Raw genomic sequence first — 16046 nt, 5'->3', positions numbered from 1 at the left:
TGGTAATTTTGTATTCAGTGCAGGGTTTTGACGATGTGTGCTAAATAAGGTCTGGAATCAAACATAGAAGGATGAAGATAAAAAGAAAAACTGAATAGCTCCCCATTCAGTTAGTGTCCATTTTATGCACTGAATAAGTCCTGTAAGGGGGAAAAATGCAACATTAGTTCTCATATTTTATAACTTTTGAGTTCTTGAATCTGTAAATTTAATATTTGTGTAGCATGAGATTAGAGAAAATGCACAGCAGGAGTGGCACAAAAGAGTGTTCTTCCATGAGGACATCTCACAGATTTCATTTAAGCAAGATATAAGAGTTTGTGCAAATTTTTATGTACAAAGAGCTTTTGTTATTGTTGTTGTTAGTGCCGGAAATGAAGCTGCTTGTTATCAGTGAACTTCTCAGCAGCTGCCTAGCCAACGGGCTGCCACGTTTCCTTGTCCAGCGACATGGTGCTGTGTACAGCAAGTACCTCTGGGGGTAGTAAATAAACTTGGAAGGGATCTAATATTCCTGAGCTAACATGATGGGCTTGCCTTTTTGTGAAAAGGAATTGAAGTGTGGGATTCAGATACATGGGAGCTTAATTTTTAAGCTTTATGATTAGAGGTACAGTCTTTACTGCCCTCACCTGTACTCCAACTATTTAAGTCTCCTGTGTGAATTGCAGTCCTCTCTGGAATCAAAAGGCAAAGGAAGCCTCAGTTTTTAATTTCTGCCTGTCAGTCACTCGAGCAGAATTGATGACCCATTCACAGGGATTACTAAAGCTACACAGGCAGGAACCCATTTGACAGGTAAAGGAAAACTCCCTTTTTGTTTGGTACCTTCATGGCTGTAATTAACATTTCTGTTTTGTTCTAATTATAGTTTTTGTATCTTAGCCATTATGCTAATGGTGTTGTTCAGTAGTATGTGAGATTGCATTCATTATCACTGGTGAATTAAACCTTTATTAAAGAAAAATTCCCCCAGGCCTCATTCTGAAGTTAAGTAATTATTCATTTGGTTTTATCCTGGCAATTAGCTTATATACTGTAGCACTCATGATTGAGTTTCTATACCTCCCCAGATGAGATTAACCCACCATGGTAAATAAATGCCTAACAGCTCCCAACATGTTGTTTTAAGCGCATTATTATATAGCAAAAAAAAAAGACTCATCATTCCGTAAACCAGCTTTCGAGTTCCTAGCAGACAATACAGTCAGAAGGAGATTGTGCTGGACGTTTGGGGCTTTGTGGAGCAACAGTAATAACAAACGAGTTTATGAAGCCCTCCAACAGAGCAGTTAATTCTTCCTTCAAGTGCAATGACTTCCTTGGTCAATATGCTTCATAACTGAGATATGCACTATACTCAGCTGCACTCACATTGGAAATCAAGCCTTCTGAGAGCTTCCAGACATAAATAAATTTCCTGGATGATATAGCCTAGCTCTCAGTCATGAGAGGGGAAAAAAATGTCAAGGAAAATCTTATTCGCCCACCCCTGCATATTAAGTTTGTGAAAGCCTCACAAGCACTATTGAATTCAACAATACTTCCCTGAAGAAAGATGAGGTTTTATGCCTCTTTTACCACCAGAACACGGAGGCATGGAGAAATTAGGGATTTACCAACAGCCACACAAGAAATCATCAATAGAAACAGATTCTGACTGTGGTTCCCCTGTGGCCTAATCAGATGTTTTACTTGTGTTAACAGTTTTTTTCTCTCATGTCTCTTTTTAGCACACATTCAGTTTAGAAATCTCTTACAAAATGTGAGTCAAATGCATTTGAAGTCTCTTTTTACTGATCCACTTCATCTTATGCTGTTCTATGGAGAGAGGCAATCATTGTCCTGCCTTTAATTACAGCTACAGTTTTTAGAAGTACTTTTAAATGGAAACACCTTAGCAGCATTAAATGAATCAATCAAGCATCCTTGATTCCATACAAGACTTCAGTGATGTCTCATATATAATCACTGCATAAGGTGAAACATAACGTGCTACAACAGCCACAACATTAATAAACTACCTGAGAGTTTTGCCTCAAGAAGTAATTTAGGATTTGACCTTGAATTTGGGTAGCTAGTATATATGAAATGCACGCATTACCTCTACCGTGTTGTGAACTCAGCAAATTTGCACAGATAGGAAAAATTAGTATACATTGATTTTTGATAAGCATCATTTAATCTCTTGTATATTCTGGCAATATCTGCCACATACCCACAGGATCTAGGAACCACCTTAAACATCTTCACTTCCAATTCCAAACGCAAGCTGCATGTCATTAACCTTGCCTCAATATCAAACATGTGAAGCACAGCAGACATAAAATAAATAAATGAAAAATAATTTTGAAAACCGCCACATAATTTTCCCATTGGGAAAAAAACAGAGCAAAAGAAAAAGGGAAACACAATGCTGTTCCTGTCCTTTAATGCATGTCATGAAAGTATTTCACTTCATATTCTCAAAGTCTTCTGCCTCACCTGCACTAGTATCAATGCAAGTTGTATGCCTAAGTATATTTGAGTTTCTGGGCTTCAGCTCCATGCAGCTCAAGGTAGGATGAAAATCTGAATAGAATTCAAGGTCATTAGTAAATCTTATTAAATTATGTATTATATGTGGAGTTGTCGATCACATAACACAATGCAATATTGCTTACAGTAGGTGTTATCCCACCTCTTGGGATACTGAAGAAGTTGCTTGTTTAATATTCATAAGGTGTTTTAAAATAATAAAGTGATATGTTATTGTACCGTACTATATCTCATTACTCTAGTAGGTCTGAATTGTGTACTGTAACACTTCCACATAGAAATCATTCTCTTCCAAATGTGCTTTACAGACCACTGCATCCATTGAGGGCTCCGTGGCAGTATGGTACAATGATCAGGGAGGTTCAACTTCCAGGCTTTGCTCGTAACCACTTTGTGGAGTAGCAATTACATCACTATGGAAAGAAAGTTCTCATCAACAAAAACGAAATTGCAGATATGACCTGTTGATCAGTCCAAAATGAGTGCTAACTGCTATTCAGGAGGAAAGGGAGGAGTAAACTTGGATTTCAGCTGAAAAATCATCCTGTCAGATTGCATTAAGAAGGCTTCCATTTTTAATCATGTGTCAGTTATTTCGCAGCAAACCTTTTCTGCTTATCAGTAAATCTGTTTTTGATTTCCACAACAGCAAAGGAAATCAGGCTGGGTTTTTATTCCTCCTGTATTATTAGAAATCATGCTTTCATGATAATGAAAATCCTGAAGACCAAATTCTTTTTTCACTGATATCTATTTAAGTGAAATGATGCCTGAGCCCTGACCACCCAGTGCTGGGATGCCAGTAGATAATGCCATGCCCCAGGACATCCATTGCCGTTGTGCAAAAAGGAAGTAGGTTTACTCCATGTATAAATTATCCACAATATGATAGTCCTTTCAATCATGGTCCCTCAAAGTTCTCCAAAAAAGAAAGTGGAAAAGACAGGAAGAAAACTAGAAGTCCAGAATTTTCCACTGCTGAAATTGTCTTCTGTTGACTCTTACCCTGGATTTTTGTCCCTGCAAGAATGGGAGACCTAAACCTGCATTCTTAATTGAAGAGAGACATTTTTAAAAAAAATGTTGATGACACAAGTGATATTCAACTATGCTGTGATGATGGGACATCAGACCAGCTGAGGTAGGCAGTGAGCTGTTAGGCAGAGCCTGCCGACGCATTGGTTCTGTTTCCAGACACTTTTGCCTCTACCAAGAAGTGCATTAGCTGCTGTGCATGCTTCTACTATAGCAGATTAAGTTTTACAAGCTTATTTAGTTAGCAAGACTGATTATTTTTCTCTTTGGTATAGGGAAAAAAGCACTCCTGTTTATTCTTTTGCAAATTACTTTCTTATTGAAATGCTGAATTTCCGTTAATTTTGTCATAACCATACTCAGTGTAAACAGGAAACATTTGCAGTTTGAATCAGGCTATCATATAAAAGTAGAAGATATTTCAATGGGAGAATTTTGGAGATATCTGTTTGAATGCTCTGCTGTTTTATGATGGTATTACAGAGAAGACACTAGGAGGTTGCGACAGAAGTGAAGAGGGTTTGGTTTGAGCAGTTTATTGCCTCTGGTAGACACTCCAACAGTGAAACTTGTGCAGAGTATTTGAAATTGTTATTATCATTGCAGAACTGTAAAAACCATATCCAGTTGGAGAGAAAAGGACGTTAAAGGTGTTCAAAGCTAGCTGATTTAATTGGTTGCTGAGCAGCATATTTCTCTCAAAAGGCCTTAAATGTTAAAGTATTCAAATGTATCAGCCTTACATTAGAGCAATATCTATGGAAGTTGGAAAACAATGCAACTCTAGCTTGCTTCTTGCTTTGCATCACTGGCTTCAGTGGTGATCATAACAACATATACCAATCATAGCAACAGTCTTTAATTTTAAATTAGTAGAAAAAAATCTGGTTGAAAGGAGATATTGTTGATTTTCTGTTAGGGTCCGAGTCCTTGAAGTGGCAAACTGTGAAATGATGACTATAGAGGCTGATTAAGAAAACAGGCCTTGCTTTGTAGGGACAGGTCCCCAGTGCTGTTGCCTTAATGAAATCTGATCATCTTGAGGAAACCTTCCAGATATTCCAGTAAAAAGGTGCTAAAAATATATTTATTAATGGCCTTTAGAAAAATGTTAGCTTCGTATTTTATATGCCATGGCCTCATTCACATCTGAATCACACCGATTCTTTGAAATGTTCAGAAAATAACTGTCAGTCCATTAATTATTTTCACAATTCCTTATATTTACTAGATATGGGATTCCTAAAATTTTCAGCTGTAAAAATCAGCTGTAATATACAGCACTTTTTAAAACATAAATTAGAAAAACTACCCATTTCAAAAGAGTATTCCAGAATTTATATACAACAGGGAAGTTCAGGACTCCAATTTCTTTTTATTTTTAGAATCCTTTTAGGAAGGTGGTCCTTAACCATGGTAATCTTGAAAATACTGGTGGCCACTTGAAGTCAGGGATCTCAATTCTGTAGGATACCAAACCTGTTATCTACAGCTAGGGTATAGATGATATTAGCCAAATTTTCCCCTGATATTTCCTTTGTAAACAGAGTGAAAGTCGGGATATACTCAGATTCTGCTGTCATAACACTTGACAGATGTTGGCTTGAGCAGTCACCATTATAATACGCTTTTGAAAACCTGCAAGTTTGTTTCACCTCCGTTTGGCTCTTTTAAGCTTCTAGGTATGCATCCATGCATTTACTCCCACTGCAAATGTGAAGAGAGTATTAGGAAAGTTCTAGTAAATTATCAACACTACTTTTCATAAAATTTGAAAGGTGCTTCAGATTTCTGCTGACATATGATGAGAGCTAATCTGCAAGTAAAGAGATCACAACATGCTGTGCATATGAGCAGAAGGGTATGTTTTTATTCCTGTCTGATACCTATTCTTTTCCAGATTCCCTTAAAAGGAGCTGGGCAGAAATGATACCATTCTTGAGTCTTACTGAAGCACATTTGAGTTCCATTGTCATAATGACCAAATTAAGCTTCTCTGTATTGAGGCTGGGAATGGATTTCCTGAAGAAACAGAGATAAAAATAGTTTCAAATCAGGACAAGTTTTTGCTTACTCTTTCCATAATCAGGTGAAATAAGACCTTAGAAGGTTCAGAACCAGCAAATGGAAAACTTGCAAATGACTTTGCCATAGGCAAATGTTTAGTAATGTTAAAATGTTTTTTAAAAACTTTGTTATATTATTTTAGGAGGTTGCAGGGTCAAAAATAGAATTTTCAGCAGGTCGAAATATCAAAGCATATTTTTTAAATCACTTTGACATGTTAGTGTTTTTATTGCACACAGCACGGTAATGGCTTGCTGCCAGTCAGACACATTCTGCTTGCTTTATTTACACATTGAGGTCAATGAGATTCCAAAGCAGGATTACTCATTTGTCCCTAACAAATTTAGATTTGCCAGTGAAATGACCTATGTTGTCAGCAGGATTGTCTTAAACCAAAGATCCTGAGTCCATGCTACATGAGTTAAAGGGGTTACTAGTATAATGGTGATAATAACATCTTTGGTAGACCTACACTCTTCAGTTTGTTTAAAGAGTACCAGTTATTATGACAATATGATATTATAACACTAATATTGCTAACAGCATGTAATGTTGTTGTTGGCATTTTAATGACCTCCCTTCCTTTTCTGGAACCCTGACTCGTGGTTATGAATGGTCAAGCATCTTGCATTGCCTGACCGTTGCGCCAAGCTGTGAGCTTGGAGTGACTTTGAATCCTTTGGGATTCTTGTTTGTTTGCCTTTTCTACATGGGTGACCTTTTTCCAAGATTAGTCAACACACAATAGGAAACACAAATTTTAGATCACTTTTGTAATTCCCAATCCTGGGTTAGGTGTTAGGACCACAAGAACTTGCATTTATGCAGTTTCTGTCTGCATACCGTAAGTGTTATGTTTTCAAATGTTTTCTTTTCACTATTTACCCACAGAAGGTATATTTCTTCCCTCTCAGTGCTGGGTTAACATAAAATGTATATTAGCCTGAAAGAAATAAATTACTTAATGTAATTTCGTAGCTACAGTCTTTGTCATACTCAGAGGCTTGTTATTTACCCATCCAATTGTATAACCAACTGTTCCCATAATCCTCAGCATTTAAGAATAAGGTTTCCATGGTAATCTTAGATTTTGTAAATGCTTATCATTTCTCTAAATGGATAGCTTAAATAAATAAGTGATCAGCTATCTTGTAGCCAGAATATAATTTATTGGTATAAAAAGCAGAAATATACCTCTGTTATAAAAATAGACTAGTTTGTTCAGCCATAATAAGTTCACAATCTGCAGAATCATGACCCTACTGATAGTGTTAACAAAAGCTTGCTCCTTAATTATCTGCATTGCATTCAGCTGCTGTTTCCCTCCTAAACTCAATTATAATTCTAATAGCAGCTGTGCTGCCATTGTTTGTTGCAATTCATTTTAAAGAAGTTTGATTGGATGTCATTGGTCTTTTTGACTAAATGTGCAAGGTTCAAAGTATCCACTGCCACTAATAGCCCTCATCTCATCTCAAGATTATACTAATTATTTACATAATTATATATTATACATTATAGAGCTATTATGTATTATTTCTAAATGATAGTTCTCCATCAAAGATGTTGAACAAAAGAATATATATAGTTGTATTGTCCTTACACATATTTCAGTGTTGGTGAAGATATGCTTATGATTACTCTCTGTTTCTGTGTTAGCCAACAACTGAAGTATCCTTCCAGTACACTGGAAATTTATTAGAGCATTCAGGAGTCTCTATTGCTTTCAATTATGACTCTTCATTTATTATTTCTTCTGTACATCTATATTTGCAATGGATGTGATAAGCAAATACTTTTACAGGAACAAAAATGTCCTCTGATGTCTTTCAAGTTTTGTTGCCCTATTATATGACAGATCGTAGTTTGATGATTTAATGTAATAATTACAACAGCTAGTAGAAATACATTTCATGATTACCACTTATATAATTGTAAAAAGCCAGGTCATCTCTAGTGTAATATAAGAATTTATGTGATGGAATATTTCAGGTAATTTATACAAGAGTAGACAAAAATAAATTAAGAAATTGCTGCAGGTCTTGGATTTTGGATTGGGTTCCATGTGTGGAGCTGGTTCTATTGACTTTATATCACTACTACAAATTTAACCTTGTTTCAGGATAACTCATATATGTCAAAGAAAATAAAGCAGTAAAAACAAAATAAAAATCTTTGATTATCTTAAGAAAAGGCTAGCTGTTTAGATGCAGAGCTGGATTTCTTTGATGTCTATAGGTGAAATGAAGTGACTTGAAGTGGCAATTTCATTCAAAGGACTGTGGAAGCCCGAAGTTTGGTTTGGATACATCTAACACAAAGGCAAGGTCATGAATTCTGCCTTCTTACAATGGAAATGATGATAATGGTCACCTGCATGTACGTGGGGCATCAAAAGGCTTGGTGCCTGTTGAAAACTCTGGAGTGCCAGTGCATTAAATCATGAGGGCAGTCTTGCACTTTTTTTCTGTTTGTTCTTTCTAATATCTTAAATGTTACCAAAAAAACCCCCGCAACAGCTCCACAGAGCATTAAAAGAACCCTGTTGGAGTTGCAAAGTCAAGTGATTTATAGTTTGCACATCAGCTGCACTGCATATGCAAATTGGCCTCTGTGTATATATATAGTGTAATGGTCTTCAGTTGCACAATCATGTACATATTTGTGAGAAATTGCTGCCCCATTCAGTACAAGAGATTCAGAGTTTATGGCAAAAGAGATTGCAGTCAAGACTCCTCAATTTTTTGCAGAAGCTAGAAGGTACGTAGCAAATGATGATGAGAATTGCAGGGAGAGAATGGTTACATAGAGTATTTGAAAATTGCCCACAGCATCTCCACAGAATTTCTTTTTGCTGATAGTTCATTTATGTAAAAGTGTTTGCAGAGGTGTTCAGTATTTTTGGATGCCTGACTTGGGATCTTGATGACTGATGTGCAGAAATGCTGAGGATTCAGAGCTACAACTGAGGTTTAGATTTCTGCTGCGGCTTGAAGCTTGTGTTTAAAGCATATAAAATGCTAGTAGAATGCCAAACACTCTGAAGATGAGATCCAAGATGTCTGAGAGTGGGAACCCACAATTCACGGATACCCTCATCCTTAAGCTGTTTTGGTCAGATTTTAAAATGTATTTGCATGGCTAGTGATGGGCATGGTCTCATAGGAGAAATTTCAAAAGCACCTGTGTGCTGGAAATGAAGTGTTTTAGCACTTTTGGGAAAAATATTAGGCTCCTTCATGCATTTTTGGGTACCTATTTAACTGTGAAAAATCTAATGTTATGTGCCTTAGCTCCTAAGCAGTAAAACGGCCATAATAAAACCCATTCCTCCCTTAGGTTGTTGCAAAGGTAGGTTTGTTAACGTCTCTGAACATCTGATGCTCTCGTGATGAGTCCCATGAAGAAGCTCATGAGGAAATTACTAATTCCATCTTCAGCTCAGAGCATGAGTACTGTATGGTAATCAAGTCCTGGGACAACACACTGAAGAAGGAGAAAACAAAATACTGAACAGCTGCTCATAAGGTGAACACCGTCTGCTTGGTGCAGTGGAGGAGACAGGGCTCATGTGGATCATGAAATTAAGGATCTTATCATAATGCACATGCAAAAGGGATTCCTAATGCTTCAGTAGTACTTGACTTCACAACCTTACTAACAATATCAGAACACAGTTCTTTTATATGTAATATTCTATAAAATTTTGGTTGACAGTTGTTTGGGAAAATACATATATCTAACTTATACCTCTGCCACCTGTTATTAATAGAGTCTTCCTAAACCAGAGGCAATACAAGCTTTATTGCACCTCAGGCTGTCATATATCTATATTAGGGGAGTGATGAATGCGCTTTTTCTTTTTTTCAGATTTGGCTACCAAATACTTAAAATTGAAATCCTCTGGAAAACAAATATGAATCTGGATAATGAGACAAGTCTGCCATGTTGATGAAAATAAATGTAAAGTTTATTCTAACAGAACTTCAGAAGCACAATCCATTTAGAGGAGTATTGTATATCTGTTCCAACTATCTCATTGTGTGGAATATGAAAATGTATTTTAGAGTTATGCATGGCATTTCACACTGAATCCAAACTTTGATCATGGTTTAAGATTTAAGGGCTAATTTTATAAGAAAAAAAAAAATCTACGTTTTTAGTCTGAAATCTATGCACTCCCCCTTTCTTTTTTTATTATGTTCTTGGTGTCTCTGCATATCTGGAGCTCTAGTCTGGACTTGGCAAATTCTGTGGATTTTCTTAGATTTCTGTTCCAATACCGTCAGGTAATTATTTTTGGGGGTCCTTCATCCTGTGTATGTATTTCTAAATACTTAGAGAAGGCAACCAATATGTGGGATTCGTGGTCATTTTGGCATTATTTCTGCTGCTTCTTTTTTGCCCAGTGGATGAGGAAGAGCTAGCAGTTGTACCGTGCTACTCCACTTTGAAGCAAAAGCTTTTAAAGGTCTTATTTTTGTCCCACAGATGAACATTTTAAAATAATTTAAAATTAACTGAGGATTCTGTTTGGTTCCACAGATCGTTTACATTTCGACTTGAAAAACTGAAGGAAAAGAAGTGGAGGGGAGCAAAATAAAATCCCAGGGTACGCCATTAAGAAATTGCACTTTTGATATTCCAGCCTAACCTGCATCTGTTTTTCTTGTATGTTACTCTAATTAGTTCGGATCTCTCTTACATTCCTGTTTACATTTCTTTTTAGTAGATCTTTCTGATTCCACATTTTTTTTCTTCTGCTTACAAATTAAATGCAAAGTGGTGTGCGGTGTGAGGTACCAGATGTGGATTGCTTTCTTACCTCTGAAGCAAATAACACATAGAATTACTACAAGTATTAGGGAAAAATGCCACTACCTTGTATTTGATTGGAACCATAGTTCAGAAAATACAGGTGAATATTCAGAAATAAACCTGTGTTTTCTAATACCAAAGGCACAATATTTTAAGAAAAATTAAAATCTAGGATGAGAATAATAAAAGTAAAAAAAGCAAGCAACAATGGACACATTTTTACAAATACATCACTGTATAGTTTTTGAAAGAGATGCAGCACTAATACTAAGGAAACCAAGCATGCATTCTTATGTTTATTGTATTATCGGTCATTCTAATCAGCTCTAACCATTCTAGCCTATTATATTATCTTACATTAAAAATAATAATAATTATTATTTTGTATTAAAATAAGTGATAAGCATACATATCTCTGCACTTTTTAGATATTCTTACTGAATACAGGATAGCTAACAGAAGCGGTCTTCAAAGTTAATTATAACAACTAGCAAATTTCGGAATAGCAGTAAGAAATAATGTAAAACATGCTGCTGTGACTTTTATAGTCAGGTGATACGGACCTGATTCCAGTAGTAGAAAGCATTTGTGTTTTATAGAATTACAGAGCAGATGCTCTAGTCCTTGCAAGGAGAACACTCGCTGCTTGTGGAATGGGGTAAAAGATGTTAAGTTAGTAGCAGCATAAGTCTGCTTGGTTGAATTTGCACTTCTTAATAGCTTAGTAAGGTACCTGTGTTCCTTCTGGTCTGTGACCTTGCTTATGCCTGGGATTATCTGCTTTACTTGCTTTTAAGAAGCACAAGACTTTTTTTTTCTCTGTCAGTTTGCAAAAAGTACTCCCTATATGCTTTATTCCATCATACACATCAGCACAGAAAGACTTAGGATCTGAGTCCCTAGTCCAGACTGAGTGCCTACATATAGAATTTACTCGTGGCATATACAGGAAGCTATGACATGCCAGAAAACAGGCTATCGGTAATGAAGAAGCAAAAGCAAAATGGTTTGTCTCATTGTTCATAAAATGGCATGTCGGTTCATGTAAAGAAGGAGCTTTAAAAATGAAAACAGTTCAACTATTGGATTTTTTGAAAGAGAGATATATATATTTGTTAAAATGGAGAAAATTATTTATTTTCTGGAACTTTGTGATGTATTCTGGAAAAGATGAACTCATTATTTATCCAAGTACTTTAGGGCTAAATTAAACAGAGAATCAATTTTTTTTTGTTTCCTGATAAACCTGGCTGTTCTAAGTGTTTCTGTGTTTAATGGTTTCTAGTTCCCATGTCCTGCGGGAACAAAGAGGAATCTATTTTTATCGTTTGATTTTCAACATGAGAAGCTTCTTGTAACTGGCAGGGAAATGACCTTCCTAAAACACTGCAAATAAAAACCTGGCAATTGGTTCTTAAACTGTTTTTGTAACTGATGAGATTGTAGACCTAATCTCTATGTAGGAATATTCCAATACAAGCGTGCTAGATCTGTGTTCCATCTTCTGTTACATGTTGTAAGTCGTCTTAGTGTACTCAGCATGCAATTTAAAGCCTAGTATTTGACAAATGCAAGGTGATCTAATGTTGTAAAATGTTTCAATGGTATAAAGGGACATTACCAAAATAAAGTTTTTCTGCCCAGGTGCTGGGAAGCAATGAGGAATTAGGCCGGTAGATTGTTCCTCCTGAAGTCTGATAAAAGGTGACTGTTGTACTTGCTGGCACATGTGAAAGTGTCTTAAGGCAGCCGGATTGTACTAAGGGGTTGAGTGGGAGCAACAGCATTGAGCAGGAGGCCCATGTTCAATCATATTTATATCATAGACATGCTTTGTCTTTGCCAATTCCTATTTCTATGGTTTATCACCCACCTTTCAGCATGCCTTTGTAGCAGGTTGCAAACTGACTGCTTTCCTAGCTAACTTGGCAATTCGAATTTGAATTCTCTGTTCTGCAATTGCTCTGGTAGGTTGGCTGTTTTTTATTTTTTCTCTTCAAAACAGGTAATATGGTCTGTCATTTCCTAGCTCTGGGACCTTGGCTGTTCTCCATTAGTTCTGAAGAATAATAGCCAGTGGCTCCAACACTATTTCTGCAAGTGCCATTAGCTTGCTGGGATGAATTCTATCTGATTTCTGTGAATTTTCTTTTGTTGCAATAAAGGTATTGTATATTAAAAGATCAGTTATTGCAGTACCTAGGAAAGCCTGGGCAAATCTGTTCTACCAGATTTTTTAGAAAGGCGGCTAGGAATGTGTGTATTAGTGTCTGGGTGGCAAGTGAGAGCTGGATTTACAAAGGACAACTGAACTGCTGCAGTGATTCTAGGGGACAGAAATGTAAAATATCACAATAGCAGCAGATGAACTGGCCAATGGTACATTTGGGGATGTTACACACAAACGAATTGTCTTTATAAATGATAACTATTAACCATTACTCTTATTTAAAATTGGAGCAGTGACAAAAAAATCTATTTTTAAAATTCTATGTATTAAAATGAAAGTGCTTCTTGTTTAGAAACCTGACCCTTCCCTAGTACATCTCCTTGATTAGTCCTGCATCTTAGGTTCCAAGTCAAGTTTTAATGAACTTTGTTGTCCTTTCTCCTTGTCATGTGTTGTGTACATTTAATTATGGTGTTGGAGATCAATGATTCTTACATTTATTTTCCTAGACTGTATCACTCGATGACATGATTCTGAAATGCTTTTTTAGCAGTTTTGCCCTTCAGCTGTAAATTGTGATTCTGTACTTCTTCATTAATGATCTTGGAGGGCTTACATAACTACTTAAGAGAAAATATTAAATGTAAGATAGTTCCATTAATTTAAGAGCAGGGACATTCTATTTAGACTCCCCTTTCCTTGCTCAAGGAGTACAGCATTTTTCATTTTGATAAATGATTTGCCTTGTTATAAATTTTTTAACTAATGGGTATAGAAAAAAACCTGTTAAATAAAAATGGTATGACAAAAAAGTGTGACATTCACTTTATTTTATACAGAAACAAATGAATGTAACACAAAGTGATTTTATTGAACTGTAACAAGAAAACATTGGAAGTTCAGTGCTGAATTGGCCTTGAAATTTATTCCTTGTGTAACATAGATCCCTTCACCTCCAGATGTAGGTTCAGATATAGCCCTGTGCTGGTTTTGGCTGGGATAGAGTTAATTTTCTTCATAGTAGCTAGTATGGGGCTATGTTCTGGATTTGTGCTAGAAACAGTGTTGATAACACAGGAATGTTTTTGTTCCTGCTGAGCAGTGCTTACACAGAGTCAAGGCCTCTTCTGCCTCTCACCCCACCCCACCAGCGAGCAGGCTGGGGGTGCACAAGAAACTGGGAGGGGACACGGCTGGGACAGCTGACCCCAACTGACGAAAGGGATATCCCATACCATATGATGTCATGCTCAGCATATAAAGCCAGGGAAGAAGAAGGAAGAGGAGGACATTTGGGGTGATGGTGTTTTGTCTTCCCAAGTAACTGTTACTTGTGATGGAGCCCTGCTTTCCTGGAGATGACTGAACGCCTGCCTGCCGATGGGAAGTAGTGAATGAATTCCTTGTTTTGCTTTGCTTGTGTGTGTGGCTTTTGCTTTACCTATGAAACTGTCTTTATCTCAACCCACGAGTTTTCTCACTTTTTCTCTTCTGATTCTCTCCCCCATGGGGTGGGGAGTGAGCAAGCAGCTGTGCGGGGCTTAATTGCCAGCTGGGATTACATCACAGCAAGCCCAAATGGTTAAAGACCAAGACCGCTAGCAATGCAATGCTATAAGGCATTTGGCTCATTTCCCTTTTCTAAAGGATGCAACAGGTTTCTTACCTTGGCCGTCAGTATCAGCATCCTGGACATGGATTGCATTTGGATGTTAATCAGAAGGGAAAACTGACCCCGCTCCCACCCCTGACATGCTTCTAGAGAGGTAATTCTAATTGTTGCTACTAAAAGGTCATATCCAGAAATTTACATTGCTTTAACTGTTCCTGCAGTCAGGAACAAAGCTATAGCTTCCAAGGAAGTGAGCCCTCCATATCTGAGTGCCAAAGCTCCTTGGTCTCATGAGGACTCATGCTTCCTGAGTGCAGTAGAAGTACGTGCGTGAGGTACACTTACAGGATCAGACTCCTTTATGGACTCTTTTTCACGTCGGAGTTGTTCCATTTTTAAAAATAAGTTATGATCAGCTGCTGTTGGAGATCAGTGTATAAAGTATGGTGAGAATAGTTTCTTGCCTGAAATTTTAGCTCTTTTTGTTTTTTAATAGGGTACTGTTAACAAATATTTCATTTAACCATGTAATTTAATGGTCTAACTTCAGGTGTGCTACAGTTTGTGATCGATAAACAGTAAGTATCAAGCTTGAGAATTTCAAAAGGCTGAAGAATAATTACACATTCATCTTCCTTTAAGTTTTGAATGCCTTTGAAAATTTTAGTCATGCTTATCACTGGACTCTACTCAGAAAAGATTGAACTGTATTATTTAGTGAGTGTCATTACAGAACACATCTGCATATTGAACTAGCTGAAGTATTAGAACAATAATCAGTTAAATCTTTCCAGACTGGACACCTTTGTCCTGTTTTTTAATCACATCCAGCAGCCACACATCTGATAAGCCTAGATACATCTCAATCTTTTAACTTGCTGAAGTTCACAATTCCATCCTAATGTGTTTCAGTTAAGTAACAAAAGGAAATCTATCTGCACAGGTTATTACTGTGACTGTCAATTGCATTTATATATATTTCAGAGGAAAGATGTTGGTCATTATACATTTTTTTTCTTTTCTTCAGCTTCCACTGCTGCTGTAAGAAGCATCAAAAAGCATCAAGCAATTGAAATGGCTTTCACATTATTTCCTCCTCTTGGTGCAAAAGTGAAGAACCTAATTACAGTGCCACTACCATGGGTGCACCCTCTCATGGATGGAAAAGATGGATCCAAGAAATCAGGTAAAAATTTCAACCCCTCAGAAGGATATGAATGTAATGAAGCGCATGAAGGTGTTGCACCTTCCATATCGTCTATTAGAACCTGTATATGTGGTATATACATCTCCACAAACAAATTTACCACCACCTCCCCCGCTGCTGAGTAACTGATGTATACTTTCCAAAAATTGAGTTAGTTTACCCATTGGCTTTCCATAGCATGAGATAAAATCCTTAGTTTTCAGGAGTTTCCAACTCACTCAGCAACTGAGCCTCACACTTAACCTGTAATGTTTTTTCTATGTGTGTTAATACTAAGAAGGGCATTAAGTTGTCATCTCTTTGAAGGTTCAAATTCAGGGGCAGAGCTGTTTTTCTGCCACTTTTGCCTCAGAATCGTAGGCACAGGAACTCCACATTTACATGCAAATGAATCTGGATGTGCAGAAAGGATGCACAGTGTGTATGCTGAAGAGAAGAGGTGAAAAGGATAGAGGAGAGAAGGATGCCTCTCTGGGTTGTGCTAGCATTGAGGGTACAGTGCTACTGCAAAGTCTAAGCTGATACACTTAACGTGTCTCAGGGCAGGATTCCACTGAGAAAGGGACGATGACTGCAGTCAGGGATTATGTGAGCAGGAG

The 16046-nt window shown here is 37.0% G+C and overlaps 1 protein-coding gene across 1 annotated transcript in view; it reads left to right on the top strand.

The window, feature by feature from the left end:
- Nucleotides 1-16046, top strand: part of IQCM (IQ motif containing M) — a gene marked incomplete at both ends in the record, with an annotated part of 107195 nt that overhangs the window by 68736 nt on the left and 22413 nt on the right. Inside the window, 1 exon segment of the mRNA XM_082315043.1 lies at nt 15268-15426. Coding sequence (XP_082171169.1) covers nt 15268-15426 — 159 coding nt within the window.

This window comes from Platalea leucorodia (assembly GCF_965183815.1).
Source record: "Platalea leucorodia genome assembly, chromosome: 6".
Taxonomy (NCBI): Eukaryota; Metazoa; Chordata; class Aves; order Pelecaniformes; family Threskiornithidae; genus Platalea; species Platalea leucorodia.
This window is presented reverse-complemented; position numbering and strand designations above follow the sequence as displayed.